We start from the raw sequence: 16085 nt of genomic DNA, 5'->3' as shown, positions 1-16085 counted from the left end.
TAGTAAGCACTTTCCCGGCATTATCTCAATTTATTTCACAGTAGCCTTATGAAGGAGGTTTATCCGCTTGGTGCTTACACTTTACAGGACAGGAAACAGATACATAAAGAAGTTAAATAATTTACTTAAAGTCAAAGAACCAGGAACGCAAGATTGTCCCAAATCCTTGGCTATTTGAAGTCAGAGCCTCTGTACTTAACCACTCTTCAGTCAGTGATGAATAGGGGCCAAACAAGGCCATGTACCTGGAAGCCCTTAAAATCTTCAGAGTTAAGAAACTGCTACTTCAGAGGACGGAGGGAAACAAAAATTGTGGGTTGTTGGTGCTGTTTTTAGGGCATCTCAGCACATCAGACTACCAGACCTGAAGAGAATGATGAATTGTGCTTGTGTTTGTTTACTTTTTAGTTCATAAGTCATTTGTAAAAAATGAATTTCAATGGGCCAACAGCTCATTAGAAGGATAATTATATAAACAAGTTTATCTGATTGAGAATATATTTACAGAAATATCAGCTATACGTTTTTGAAGGGCATTAAAGATGTCACATACAGAAGAGGTCATTATTTTTTATGTCAGTGATGTCATTTTCAAAGTGATTATCACTCTTGTTATTCTTAGCTAGCAAATGCTCAGGAAACCAACCTGAAAAGACACAGCACACTGGTCAGGAAGAGGTTCTGTTATCTCTCCTACTTTCTGTAATCTGAATAATGGAAAATGAAGTAGCTGTAAGTTAGCAACACACTTGAGTTGGAGTCACTGATGAACTTAGAATTTACAGACACTTCACAGAATGGCTAGTGATTCTTGCTCCAGTTGGCAAAAGAACTAGCTGATTAGTCCAGGCAGAAATGACATATCCCAAGCTTGAACTACTGTCATGCCTTGGTAATGGGAAATAAATTCTTTAAGATCAGAAACAGTGTCAGCTGTATTTAAAATGACACCGGAAACTATGTTGTAATGGACAATTGTGCAGAGGTGAGAAGAGACTAAACCGAGATAATAGGATTTAAAAAATTTGATAGTATTGGTTCTCTCCTCTATTTGCATTTTTCATCAGTGTAACCTCTGCCTGTAAATTCTACCCTGGAATTTTTTTTCTCCTTCATTTTATTCTGGGTGTCTGGGTTGATTGAAAGGCAATAAATGCATAGCCTTTGAAAGGCTGAAAGGGTTGACAGAATTTTTGGTGTCTCTGAAAACTTATGTATTGATTTGACAAGACAGTTCCATTTTGCATAGCTTGGAATACTGTAGGCATCACTTCAAGGCAATACAGAGCTGAAGCAAAAGCTTCAGGAGAAGTACTGATATGTCCAGACCCCTAGTGCATCTGTGCATCTCAGGTTGGAAGAAATATCTAGATGGCATCTAGTGTATTTTCACACTGGTCTAGGAGAAAGAGCAACTCCTGATTGATGAGTTCAGTTGTATGAGGTCTTAGAAATCTCCAGAGAAAGATTACTTCTACATTGTTACCTACTCTGGTAATTAGCACACCTCCATACTCTGCTTCTCCTGGTAAGATTAAAACTTGCTGTATATAGGTACCCACTTGGAAAAGGAAAGAGCTGGCTTCTAATGACAACATTTCACATATTCTTAGCCATCTCTGAATCTCTGAGAAATTATGAAATTGTCTCTCAAGGCAAGATACTGGCAAATACTATTCTAATTTTCAAAAGCCCCCAAAATATTCATCTCCAAGAAAAAAAACTGTCAAAAGATGAATTCATAGAAAGAAAATGGTGATCAACAAAGATTGATAGGAAGCTGTGATTAATATGTGATGCTATACCTCTTGTTTTCTAAAAAGATCCTTAATTGATGGCCAGAGGGCACACTGTGGACTCGGTATATTTTGTGTTTAGTAAGACATTGATGAAGATTCACAATACCCTTGCAGTCAAGGTGGAGAAATGGAAGCTGGATCATAGTATATATAATTTGGGTTCATAGCCATTCTAGTGGTCACATCTAAAAGACATGCATGTCAGTGAGCAAGATATCTAGTGGTACACCATAGGACATAGACTGTCAGTATTTTTTGTTTGTATCTCAGAAGAAGAGAGCAAACAGTTCATTTCAACCAACATCCATTCAGTGGCAAATGTATTCAGCTACTGTAACAGATGCTGAGGGAAGAGAGAAAAATAAAGTACATAGCAACCAACATAGTGTATTGGAACGAGTGTGGTATTGGAGGTCAGAAGACCTGGATGTTTCTCTTGGTTGGTCTTGCCACTGATTACTTATGTGACCTCAGATCAGTCAATTTATACTTCTGTGGATCAGGTTTTTTTTGCCTTCAAAATTGGGAAGTAGACATAATTAACTGTAAGAATTATTGTGATTATCTGAAATTATATGAAAGTGCTTCATAAAATGGAGAGATGATTATGTGGCTAAATTTGTATTATATTTCTGTAGGAAAATTCTTTGGGTTATATACTTTTATTTCTTTAAGTCAGGGTCTCACTATATAGTTGAGACTGACCTGGCACTCACTATGTAGCCCAGGCTGGTCTTGAACTCACAGCGATCCTCCTGCCTCAGCCTCCTGAGTGCTGGGATTACAGGCGTGTGCCACCATGCCCAGTGAGGTTATATACTATTAATTGCTTTATTTTAGAGATGAGAAAACAGGCACAGAGAACATAAATAATAACTAAAATGACAGTTTCATACAGAGGAGAGGGGATAATTTGACTTACATGTATTTGAGAAAATAAAAATAGGAGTGATTTTTGTACAGTGCTGTGAGGTTATGCTGTGAGGCATTTCAGAGTGACATAAAGGCATTGTAGGAAAAGAAAACAGCATGGTCAAAACTATAGCACTGATAATATGCTAACACATTTTAGGAAAGATAACTGGCATGATGTAGCTAGAGCATGGGTGGTACGGTTTCTAGGAAAGAATGGTGCAAAAGGTGACAGAAATGGTAAGCGGGAGTCAGATTCTTAAACAGGTTGACATGATATGAACCACTGATAATACAGCAGCAGAGAAGTAAATGATTGCTGAGGCCTGGAAAGAAATTTGAGCTATCATAAAATAGGATAGAATGGAGAAGTAAAATCTGAAAGACACATGGAAAATTTTCTCACAATAGATCTGGAAAAAGGCATTAAACTAGAGAAATGCAGGCAGACATGATCAATTCTGGCGATGCATTAATGCGGTTGGTGCACAAGGGTGAAAAGGTGGATATTTTAATATTGTGGACTTTATTGGAAAATGAAACCAAGAACTAAAATTCCAAATGACTGAAACAACAACAATTTCCTATTATCTTGAGACTTGTTAATATATACATTCAATCAAGACCAGATTTACATATGCAGAGCCTTCAACTGTTAAATTTACCTAGCTGTAATTTTGACACTGAAAAGTCTAGTGATGTACACCTGAGTAAACTGGGAGGGAGGACCAAGCGGTACTGAAAATAACTGTCTTGACTATAGATACAATTTAAAAATATTATTTTAAAATTTCGATAATTTCTGATATTTCTCAAAAAGATTTTCGGAGAAATACATGTTAGAAGATTGTTCTTATCTGCACAAGACCGGGGATTTAGCTCCGTGGTGCCTACCACCTGCCTCCCAAGAGCAAGGTCCCAAGTACCAGGAAAAAAAAAAAAGCATGTAAATCTGAGTTTTGTTCTTCTGTTGTCTAGGAGTTGTTGCATTTTGTCATAAACACATATGAATAAATTCAAGGAAAAAATGAAAAGGAAGGAAAGAGTTATTGTAATATTGATGAAATATATTCTGTAAGATGTGCTAAGGTGTTAAAAATTACCAAAGATATTCTCATATTAAATACGATTTTGCAAACTGAGATCAATTGATAAACTTAAAGGATTTAAGGACCTACAGATACAAAACAAATTTACTTTAGGAGAGGATCTATGGATTTTATCAAATCTTTAAATAGATCTATAACATCAAATTTAAACAAATCACTGTTAAAAATTCTGCACGCACCTTACTCCCTGGATCAGGTACTAGTATGAACTTTAAAAAATGAACAAGAGAAGCTTCTAATTTAAAGGACAACTGTTTGTGTTTAGTTAGACAAGGCAACAGAAATTTCTCCAGCTAGCTCACACCCTCTAATTTATGCTTTTGTTATTTCATGTACAACGTGTACATTTAGCTATAGGTTTTCTTATTTTATTTTTTGGTACAGGGTATCAAACTCAGGACCTTGCACTTTCAAGGCATTTGTGGCACCACTGAGCTAATTCCCCAGCCCAGCTATAGGTACTGAGGTTTATCAGATATCCTAACAAATCAGTGAATCTATCAATTACAGTATTTTTTCTTTATGATTCTTATAGGGAGACTAGGTTGGATTTCAGAAGTCATTTAGTTGGACATTTAGCTACCAGCAAATCTATACTCAAGTCATCCCAGATGAGGGGTTTTTACTTTTACTAATTCTGAATTTCCACACCCTTGTTCAGTAATCTGTTAGCATATGTCACATCTGTTAATATACGTCACTCTTTGTATTTGCAGATATCACCTCTGAAGAGTTCAGAAATATTCTCAGCATCATATAAAATGGGACAGAAAGTTTTTTCTTTCTTTGTTGTTTTCCAGCCTAGACAGTTTTACTATGTCATTTCATTTAGGACATTGCAATATATAGTGATAAATACTCCAGAAACGACGGTGGTGCTGGTGGGCATTTAAGAGTAGATTAGAAAACTGACAGTCCCATGCCAAAGGAAACTAGCCTCTAAAGACAGGAGCTAAAGAGGCGACCCAATCAGTCTTTACTTCTATAATTTCCCTGATTATATATCTCCTTTTACCGCATGTGCTATACCTAGAAAGCTCTCCTAGACAGAGACCTAATCAAGAAGGCAGAATACTGACACAAGGCAATTTAAATGAGAGCTGTGTTAGGCAAAGATATGTGACCAACAATGAGACCTAAACAACAGGGAAGCCCCTCCGGCATAAAAAGTGGCTGGACCAGATAACATACTGCTGTGGATTTCAAAGGAAACGAAGACAGAAACAGCTGAATGTCAGCTCATAGTTGGGAAACTTCATTAGAGAGGGCAACTTTCCTGAGGACTGGGGTGTGGCAAACTAAGCCACAACAATTTATATTACATTCTCTGCTTGACTTAGCAGATGGAGACTGGCACCTCCGTGGCTAGAATTCTTGGTTATGAGATATACATTGAGTGTCCCTTACCTGAAATGCTTGTATTTTGTATGTTTTCAGATTTTAGAATATCTGCACATATATAATGAGATATCTGGGAGATGCAACTCAAGTTTAAATATGGAATTCATTTAAGTTTCATATGTACCTTACACACATAGCCAAGGATGTTTGATGCAATGCTTTTAGTGGGTCTGTGTTTTTTCACTATAACCTGTCACATGAGGTCAGGTGTGGAATTTTCTACTTGCAGTGTTAAATTAGCGCTCAGAAGTTTCAGACTTTGGGGAATTTTGGATTTTTGGATTAGGGATGCTTAGCCTGTATCACAAACAGACACAAGAGTCCTGGAAAGCAATGTAAATCTCCATAACGCCTTGGGGACACTGAAATCATCAAGTATTGATGCATTAGTGCAGCAGGGCGCTAAAGATGCACGCTAATGACTTACGTAAGAAGGTTTTCTTTCTTTTAACAGTTTAAATTAACTTTTCATATGTTCATCTCATCCTGAGTCCTTCTTTGGACTTTAAGCAATTGCGCAGAGGGGATAAAAGGGGGAAACTCTGGGGCCTAATTGCCTGTAATCAATTTTGGCTTCTCAGTAGCTACTTAAGAGCTGTATAAATAGGAGAAAGCATTTCAACTACTTAAAGCCTCAGTTTTTCTATCTACAACATGGGCATGATAATAGATTGCAGAGAGGAGGTTTTTAAATAATGACTTATGGATCTGGAAAAGAGAATAAAGTATTCAGCACAGTGCCTGTCAGGGTTTAATCTGTAATTACTGTCAGTGAGGACACCAGATAAAAGACACTGAGAAAATAAGAAAAGCCCATGTTCCAAGGTCCCAGAAAAAATGGAAAGAAATAGTGACCTGCACAAAACAAGCTTTAACATCTTAGATCTGTAACTAAGGGAAAGGAAAGATGCATACAATGGTAATAAATTAAAGGGGATATCGAGAGTATAGAGAAATTATCATTGCAGTTTCTTTTTATTTGTGTTTATTGTGCAGTGGTGGGTGATTATCAGTTTTACTGGAGTGTTTTATAAGCTGCTAGATTTATGTACTAAAAATGAGCAGATAGACAGGGATATTATTCAGCTGTGTCATGCCTTGGGTTCTCATCAGATTTTCCATAATGAGGGATGTTCACCACAGAGCAAGAAAGGTGGAATGGCTGCTGGGTCTGTGAGATGATTCATTCAGCTGGGGGCAGCAGATGAAACAACTCTTTCAGGTAGTAGTTCTGGGGAGGGGAATAAGGCAATGGGTAAAGTCTCTCATGGCCTCTTGAGAAATACTGACTGACAAGGTATGTCAGGAGTATGGGCTCATTAATACAACATTGTTTGATAGGATCTGGAATAGCTTCTAAATTTTTTCCAATCCTGTTTGTTCAAGATTTTACTTTGAAACAATTTTGTTTCTCAAAGGCCCCTTTTGTAGCAAGGTATCTTTAGTCCTAAGTGCACGTTGCTTCACAAACATTTTTCTTCCATGTGTTCTGTGATAGTCCCTTTTTATTCACCGCTCAGAAATGATGTCACCTCCTCATAGAATCACTTTCTGTGATCCTCCTCTCTAAAGCGCTCTCCACAGCTCCCGTAGATCACCCTCTCAGATAACTTCACTCTACTTAATAGTGTAGCATGGTAGTTAACTTCATGGGGTGTGGAGCCAGACTCCCCAAGCTCAAGTTCTGCTAGCTCAGTATGTGATACTATGTGTTCTACTGAAACTCTCAGCCTTAGTTCCTTTATCTGTAAAATGAAAACAACATTTTCCTGTAGGATTATTGTGAAAGCTAGAACAAGTAAACTATATCAGGCCCAGTATACCACAGGGATATTTGATGTTAGCTGTTGTTGGTTTGATATTCAATACTCTCTGAAATTACCTTCTTTATTTACTTGTTATAGTCCCTCTCCTGCTGCTAGAAGTAAGCATCATGAAAGCATTTTTTTATTGCTCAGTGCTGGGCTTTTAGGATATAGAACAGGTTCCATGGTAGGAACTCAATAAACCTTTTTTGAATGAATGAATGATCTATTGGTATAAAACATCCACTTGTCTAACTTAAGGTCAGGCAGTAAAAATAGCTTTACAAAGGTGCCTGTATGGCAAATCAAACAGCACCACAAGATAACTTGGTCTCTTGCCTAGACTGAAACTCTTTTTCTCCATTTCTTCTTACCTATACATGCATTTTATTTGCAGATCCAATAATCTGCAAAGCTTTGTAATCCCTAGTTTGCAGTATGAAAGAATAAAAATTAAATTTTCTAGTGATATTGAGTTATGCTAATGGTTGCTTTTTCAAACAATATGTCACTCTTATACCAGGGATATACCCAGATAAGACAATAAAAGCCAGAAAAGGTGAAGAAAGATGCTGAGACAGAAAAGTAAGAACTGAAAGGAAACCTCATGGCTCTTAAACTCTGGAATGTAAAGAATGCCTCTTTCTAGCATTGAAATAATAACAGTTTTGACATCTGTAGTCTGTTATAAAATTCCAAACTTGCTGATGCTATGCAGTTAACATTTAATAAATGCACAACGTTTAGCAAGTTAGGGAAATACAACATGGTTGTAAGATCTTAGGCTAAAAGGTTTTTCTTTCCCCAAATACAGTACAATGTTTTGCAACAAGACTCAGAAGGGTGAAGCTACTGAAGGCAGAGCTTCCCAGTCACCTCTTTAGAGCTTTACAACTGAAAAAGGTCAAGGTTGTGCATCACATGCCTTTCAGCTTGTAGGACAGCGGCACTAAAGGTCGTCTTTGGAAGGGTCTGACTTCCCACCTCCTTCCTTTCTTTTTTCTTTTTTTTTTCCTGAAGAATTAATGTCAGAGAAGGTGCCCTTCTCTGACTTTATATAACTGCTAGTCTCCTGATGTCTTACATAAAAGTTTTAAGGCTTGATGATCACTCCTGACAATGCTATAGTCACACTAAAGAACTGAGTTGTCAGAAATTCTAAAATCTAAAACTGGGAGAGATTCTGCTGGCCACCTTGCTGGTTCATTCTGTTACAGTTTGCCTTCCTACATACAATACATATTGTTTAAGAAATTGGTTAGTGTGCTGTAACACTGATAAGATTCAGGTTGCCAAAGGCATTTCATAAATTTGTAGATCTTAATTTATGTTGCTATAGTAACTGAAAGTTGGAATTTCTTGAGATTAGAAAATTTTTTATTCTTTTATAATAATAATAATGTAGTTTAATTCCAGACTTTAGACTTTGCTCATGAAGAGCATATACTTTGCACACTGAGTATTCTGTGTATACTAAAGTATGACTGAGTGTTCAATAATTTTAACTTCAAAATTAGTGTTTCTAAAATCCAACACTTTTTGTATCTACATGTGTAAGTCTATATGGCCATCATGTTATTAAATTGGATAATCTTTCTCGTAAAGAAAGGGAAAATTTAGAAGTAGAAGTGAGAAAAGAAAAGTGGAGCTCTCATAAGTAGCAGTTCTAGAATACTCACTTTAAGGACTGATGTACATTTGGCTCACTTTTTCATACAGAGTGAATTTCTAGCAGGTACTGAAGCACTTGGTGTATTACTAACCAGTGATTTAAGAAAAGACATGACCTTGGGGCATTAGAGCACCTGCAATGTCTAAAATGATAAGGAGGCAGAAAGACACCTACCTTCAGACAGGAAGATGAGTAGGACCTAATGAGTTGCTCAAGGTCACATGTGTTAATTATATGGACCCAAATGCAACTAAATAACTCAATGCAAATTACCTACTATTGGCTGAGAAAGAAATGTTTCCCCTCCAAGAACCCGGCTTACCTTATATCCTGATGATTTGATGTGCACACCTCGTTTGGTCAGAGTAGATTTCATTCGGATGAAAAAGGAACGCTCAAGAGTGTTGTCAGTGGTTAGCAGACTGGGGCTGGTTGACTCCACTGAGGAATACAAAAATACATACACATGTAATTTTGATCTTTACACAGCTCCTCTTAGCTACTGCTCAGGTGCAATCCTCGAGTTCACTAAAGATAAATCATGGATGGGTGCTAAGAGCACAGTAATCAGTCTACCTCATTTCGAAAATGTTTAATTTGCAGAAAATAAAAAAGAAAAATTAATATATCTAAAGTAACTTCTTTCCAGTGGTTAGTGAGTTTTTCAGGTCTCTTGCAGCAGCAACTTTAGTAGAGTCTAACAGTACGTAGGTAACTGAAACTCATTTTAAGGCTTGGCTAGTATACCTGGAGAATACTTTTGGCAAAAAGGAGGTTCCCCAAAGATTTATGTCATAGACCGAGATACAGGCAGAGGCATGCTTCTGATGAAGGGTAGGGAACTGTTTTTTGTTCTCCTTTCCAAGCCTTTCTATCATGTCCCTACTGGGGAGTTCCAGAAACCACAAAATTTGCAAGATTTGGTAGCTCTGTCTTGATGAATGTCTCCAACCTCCTGAGTTGGATTTTTACATTGTGGGGTACAAAATGTATGAGGTCTTCTCAATTGCCTCCAGATAAAGGAATGGGGACGGTATGCACAGATGGAAAGAAATGAAAAGTACTTATGATTTCAACTTACCATTCCTGTCTCTATGGCATCTTGCCCCAGCCCTTCCCAAATAGGAAATAGTCTTTCCCCCCACACTTTTCTGCTTGTGATATGAGAAAATAAATTCCCCTTCTTAAAATAGTTACCTTTCTCTTTTATATGTTTTTAGATGCAGTAGAGTGTTTTGACTTATATGAAACTGAATTACTTTGCAATCTTGCTAATATAAGAACACTTATGCAAACAGGACAAAGCCTGACATAAGTCTATTTTCTTTTTTTTTTTTAATTGAGTTTATTGGTACTTTTAGGTATACAGTACAGTTACATTCATCATTAGGATCTTGTACCTTTACATGACAGGTCTTGGTTCTCATTTTTTCCCCTTGTCCCTGCCCTCCCTTTATCCCCTCCTCACTTCCCTATTTACCAAAACTTTAATAAGTCTATTTTCTTTAAGAACAAATTTCTAAGGTATTTTATAAATTAGGTCTTCCTGCAAAGAGATTAATTTGGGGGCTTCAAGATTAGTAAATACTCTAGTTTTACTCTTACATATGAAAAATCTTCTTATTCAAAAGTTAAAAAAAAAATGGACAAAACCAATTAGGACTTGTTTCACAAGTCCTATACTCAGTAATTCTCTCTGGAGCGGAGGTAACGAAATACGCATAATAAAGAGATTTAAGAATGTATATGTGAAAATAGCTATTAAAATAGATATAAATGGGTAAAACAAGCTGAAATTTTGAATTATGAAATGTAATTCATATATTTCTAAAGGTAAGTCATCTCTATTTCTCATATTAAACTTAATGCTCAGATAAAAGAAGAATGAAGTCTACTCTAATAACAGAAACTGCTATTTATGGCCTAGGGCTTATCTTGTACCATTCTTAAGACTATATTTTCCTCTATTTACAGCATTTTTATCCTGGGTTGATGGAACAACTGACAAATGTCCCCTTCTTATATGTCTCTCTTAAGGTTTTCCTTTCTTTCTTTTTTTTTTTTTTTTTTGTTTTAGAGAGCTTGTCTGTTTTCCTTAAGAATGTATATGTGAAAATAGCTATTAAAATAGATATAAATGGGTAAAACAAGCTGAAATTTTGAATTATGAAATGTAATTCATATATTTCTAAAGGTAAGTCATCTCTATTTCTCATATTAAACTTAATGCTCAGATAAAAGAAGAATGAAGTCTACTCTAATAACAGAAACTGCTATTTATGGCCTAGGGCTTATCTTGTACCATTCTTAAGACTATATTTTCCTCTATTTACAGCATTTTTATCCTGGGTTGATGGAACAACTGACAAATGTCCCCTTCTTATATGTCTCTCTTAAGGTTTTCCTTTCTTTCTTTTTTTTTTTTTGTTTTGTTTTAGAGAGCATGGATCTGATGTCATTTTAAATGTACAGCTTTTTATCACTCGAGGGAAAAGCAGAGCCATGTTATATTTAGTACTTTCATTTCTTCTGATTAAATATGAATTACTATGAAATTTTTCTCATCATCTAACACGCCATAATATGCCAACAGCTTTTTAATACACTATATAAGCACAAACTTCTGCTCTAAGAGTTTAATTTGCCCCTCTAATCCAATCACATCAACCTTATTTCTCTTATCAGAGATTCCCATTTTGAATTAAATGAGCTCATTAGTTTTAATCAAAAGCAGAGAGATCAAAACTTAAACGTAAATGCTTTAGATCAGAACTGTCAGTCAGCCGTGCAGTTCTATTTTACTAAAACACAAGATCAGAGACCCTTAGAACCAATTTTTTCTCGTAAGGGATGCCGAGAGCTTGAAGATGCTATATCCTTTTTTTCTTCCCAAGGACAGATTATACATTTAAGGTTAGACTTAATTTATAGCACTTTTTTTCATCCTGGTGGAAATGGAAAAGTATGCCTATCTATTGTTGTCCCTTTCACATTTATTGGCACTAGTCCTCAGAGACTTGAACTAACGTGAAGCCATCAGAATCCACACCACAAATCCAGTCTTAAAAATTCAGCTCTGTTCAGCAAGATCGTGTTTGCAATAGCTAAGGAAAAATGAAACTTCCCAGAGAAGTGAAATATGTTTTAGGGCTGGGGTCCTGGATACCCTAACCCAGAAAGAAAGGAAACACCTAACTGTAGAAAGGAGGGTAATGCAGGTGTTGTGACCAATCATTTCTGTTTCGATGTGGGAATTGCACAGTCAAACTCAGCACACCTGAAGGAGAGACCACAGCACAGATTCTTCCAACTAGGTGAAGACACAAGCTTCTTGGGAGCTGTGAAGCCTCACACTGCATTATGCCCCAGCTGCGGCAGGAGTACATCACCCTGCCACTGTGACAACAGGAACTGCCGAAACATGCAGGGTTGTGTTAATTACATAGGGACGGCTGGTCAGAGAGGAATGCTGATGTCAGGCTTTGCCCCATTGAAGCTGAAATTTAAAAATCTAAACTGGTCTTCAAACTTTATTTCAAGAGGAGAGGGTATGAGAAGCCTGTGAGAAGGAAACTGGGCAATGTGGAAAGGAGCTTGATTTCTGATGATTTCTAATTAATTTACTTCCTTATGACTTCATAGTTCATAGAGGAAAGGACTTCATAGAAGAAAGGAGCAGAAGTAACATGCCAGGTTGTCCTTTCAAAGGATCATGTAACAAACGAATTCACTGCCCACACACCACAGCCATGCTTCCTCAGGGGCTACGACATACACTTGGTTTTTCCAACCGTGGTAATAGTGTCTCTCATGTGAGAAGGTGTACTCTCTGCATGTGACAGGCCACAGAAGCAGTTTCAGAAGAGATGTGTCCTGATTGTCTCAGGTGAGAGACCCATCGTGATGAAGAGTCTGGGGGAGGGACAGCCAAGGCAGCATCGTAATGGTGGTTGACAGGCCTATGGTGCTGAAAACAGAAGGAACGTGCGGAAGAAGTGAAGGGGGAACGGGCATGAGAAAAGTCTGCTTAGGACCCATGCTCTCTACAGACAATAGTACTACTTATGTTGAAATGTCACTTTAGAATGGCTACTAGATATGAAACACTTTCCTGTCAACTTTTAAAGGGCAGCCAAGGTTGTCTCATGCTTTGATAAGAAACCTGGGATTCAGAGGAGTTCCACCTGCTGTCTGAGACCCAGGAGACATTGCGGAAAAGCTGGACTAGTGGTCAAAGCTCAGTCATGCCCAGTTTCTACTTCTGAATTATGAACTAGAGGCTGAAGAACAAAAACAAGGTCCTCCCCAGTAAAAAACCTAAATAAAGAAATATGTAGTATTCTTTTTGTTGACACACTTTTTTTGACACACAAGGGATTTAACTGTTTAATTAATCTAAATTAACTCAGTTCTTGAAATGTCAGTTTTTGTATATTTTGTAAAATTTATGAAACAATTTATGGCAAAAAGAAAATCTTTGCCAGCTACTCTTCCCAGAAGAATAAAATCTAGAATACAGTATATAAAGAATTTTAAAAAAACCTAACATCTAGAATACAAAATACAATGTGGGCAAAGACACAGGTAAAAGGAACCCTTTTGCACTGCTGCTGTGCTGTAAATTAGTACAGCCATTACAGAAATCAGTATGGAAGTTCCTCAAAAACCAAAAATAGAGTTCCAGTTTGATCCAGCTATACCACTTATTGGTATATACCGTAAGAAATTAAAGTCAGCAAACTCTTACATACCTGCATGCCCATGATCATTGTGGCACCATTCACAGTAGCCAAGACAATGGAACCAGCCCGGGTACCCACAGATGAATGGATAAGGAAAATGTGGTATTATACACAATAAATATTATTCAGCCGAAAGAACAGATTTTTTTCATTTTCAGGAAAATGGGTGGATCTGGAGACCATCATGTTAAGCAAAGTAAGCCAGACTTAGAAAGAAAAATACTGCATTTTCTCCCTACTGGAGTCCAAAAAGAGAGGACATGAAAGTAGAAGGGAGACTATTATTACACAAGAGGAGGAAAATAAGAAGGACAGGGAGGTGGTATAAGGGAAAGTAAGAGGGGGTTGATATGATCACAATATATGCATTGAAACCCAGCATTTTATAAAAGTAATGAGTGTTTATAATAAAAATCCAAAAACATTAAGAAAGTTTTATTCATTTAAGTGCCACCATCATGTAAAATCCTATCTCTGTTACTCCTTAACTGTTCATGATTCCGTAACTGGTGGTGTGGCTGTTGCTGTCCTTATCATTAGGGATGTGTAGGAAGGAAGGGAAGGCTAAACCATTCTAGTTCTTATTGGGCTGAAACTAGTGCTACATCCATGCTGAACAGGTTCACTATTCTCTCTAGGGTTTCTGTAAGTACATGAGGCCAAAGCATAAAGAGGGCCTTTTTCTCTAGCATACTCCAAATGTTTTCAGTGCAATACTAGCATCAGAAATCTCTAACTGCCACCAATCCTGAATGTGTGCAGGAGAGACAAAGAAAAAAGTTGTTTTAAGAAACATTCTCGTTAACAGTGTTTTTAATTTTAAAGGAGAAGTGGAGTGTGGTTAAGACCTTAAGATATGAAGTTAAACGTAGTCATCCCTTGACATCTGTGGGGTATTGGTTCTAGGACCCCCAAACCCCCCAAAACTGTGGATACCCAAGTCCTTTTTATAAAATGACACAGTATACTCTATATTTTCCTTATACTTTAAATCATCTCTAGATTACTTACCAATGCAATATAAATGCTACATAAAGTTTTTATACTATATTGTTTAATAATGAGGAAAAAAGTCTGTACATATTCATAGAGATGTAACTTTCTGAATATATTTCATTAGCAATTGGTTGAATCTGAAGATGTAAAACTAGTGAATATGAAGGACCAAATGTTCACTCCTGTTCCTATTTCACTGACTAAACTGATCTTTTCAAAACTTTCTTTTCAGATATTCTGTACACACAGGACAAACGAAAGTACAAACATCAGAAATGACTTTTACAAGACAAGGTCAGTGATGTTTCATTTTGCAATTATCTTGATGAGGCAAAATGGTTTCACTGGTGTATGTTGTTAGCTAACAGAAACTGATGTACTGTAGGACTTCCAAATGAGTATGTGTCCATTGAAATTTGATGAGTAGTTTTATTTCTTAAGACTTTTTGTTTTCCACTCGAGGAGATGGTACTTCATAGTCACTTGGAGTTGGGGTATTTTTAGTCAGATTTCCTATTGCTGCACAAAATGTCCTACACCTGCAATTTAAAGGAGGAGAGGCTTATTTGTCTCACAATTTCAGTGGGTTCAGTCCATAGTCAGTTGATTTCAAGGCAGAAACAACATGGTGGAAAGGCCTATCAGAGGAAAGCTACTCAAGTCATAGCGGCAGGAACAGAGAGAGAGGAGGAGCTAACGACAAGAATACACTCTGTTGGGTCATACCCTCAGTGACTAACCTCTTGTGAGCAGGCCTCACCTCCAAATAGCACAGTCAGCTGCGAACTCATCATAATCCAATTACTTTCCAAACACATGAGACTTGTGGGGGACATTTTCAAGCTAAACTAAAAGAGGGATGTTAATGTGTCTTGATTTAGCCCATGAAATAGGAGCAAAAGTCAAATGATATTTCCAGGTAGGATTTTCAAGAGGCAGTCATGATATATCACTTTTCTCTGACACAGTGACTGTTTTTAACCGTGGCTTCTCCATCAGCCCAAGCCTTAGAAAAAGCAGGATCCCCTGCCAACCCTCATAGAAATAAATCTGTTTTAATCTGGGGATTGTATTTTTACTACAGCATAACCTAGCTCATATTTGGTAATACAAATACTAAATATTTGATATCATATACAAAGAGTCATTATGTTTCCCAAGATCTCCCAGTCAGTAGGTGGCAAGGCAGGAATATGATAAATATTTATCTGACTCCAAAGGTCATGATGATGATGATACTGAATTTTACAGTTATTTACATACTTATTTCATTCAATCTTGTGCTAGACATTTGAAGGCAGCTCCTAATACAAGTCTAACTTTGATGCCCTAGAATGCCTAGCATGATTCACTGTATTTATGTAGCAGGACTCTCAGGTCATTCACTCTTATAGAAACCACCTGCCATGCTGTGAGAACACTCAAGTCGCCTAACGGAGAGGCCAGTGTAATGAGGAACTGAGGCTTCCTATTAATGGTCACATTAGTGAACTTAGAAGTATCCACTGCTCCCAGAAAGTATTAAGATGACCATGCTCTGGTTGCCATTTTTTTTTATTTTTTTATTTTTTTATTTTTTTGGTACCGGGCATTGAACTTGGGACCTTGTGCTTGCAAGGCAGGCAGTGGAACCACTGAGCTAAATCCCA

The 16085-nt window shown here is 37.1% G+C and overlaps 1 protein-coding gene across 1 annotated transcript in view; it reads right to left on the bottom strand.

The window, feature by feature from the left end:
- Npas3 (neuronal PAS domain protein 3) overlaps positions 1-16085 on the bottom strand; it is a gene marked incomplete at its 5' end in the record, with an annotated part of 850606 nt that overhangs the window by 61122 nt on the left and 773399 nt on the right. The window contains one exon of the mRNA XM_033765310.1: positions 9021-9139. Within this exon, the coding sequence (XP_033621201.1) occupies positions 9021-9139 (119 nt within the window). The remainder of the gene's footprint in view (positions 1-9020; positions 9140-16085) is intronic.

The sequence above is a fragment of the Fukomys damarensis genome, unplaced genomic scaffold (genome assembly GCF_012274545.1).
Source record: "Fukomys damarensis isolate Sample0158 unplaced genomic scaffold, DMR_v1.0_HiC HiC_scaffold_17, whole genome shotgun sequence".
NCBI lineage: Eukaryota > Metazoa > Chordata > Mammalia > Rodentia > Bathyergidae > Fukomys > Fukomys damarensis.
Note: the sequence above shows the minus strand (reverse complement) of the source record. Positions and strands in the feature narration are given on the sequence as shown.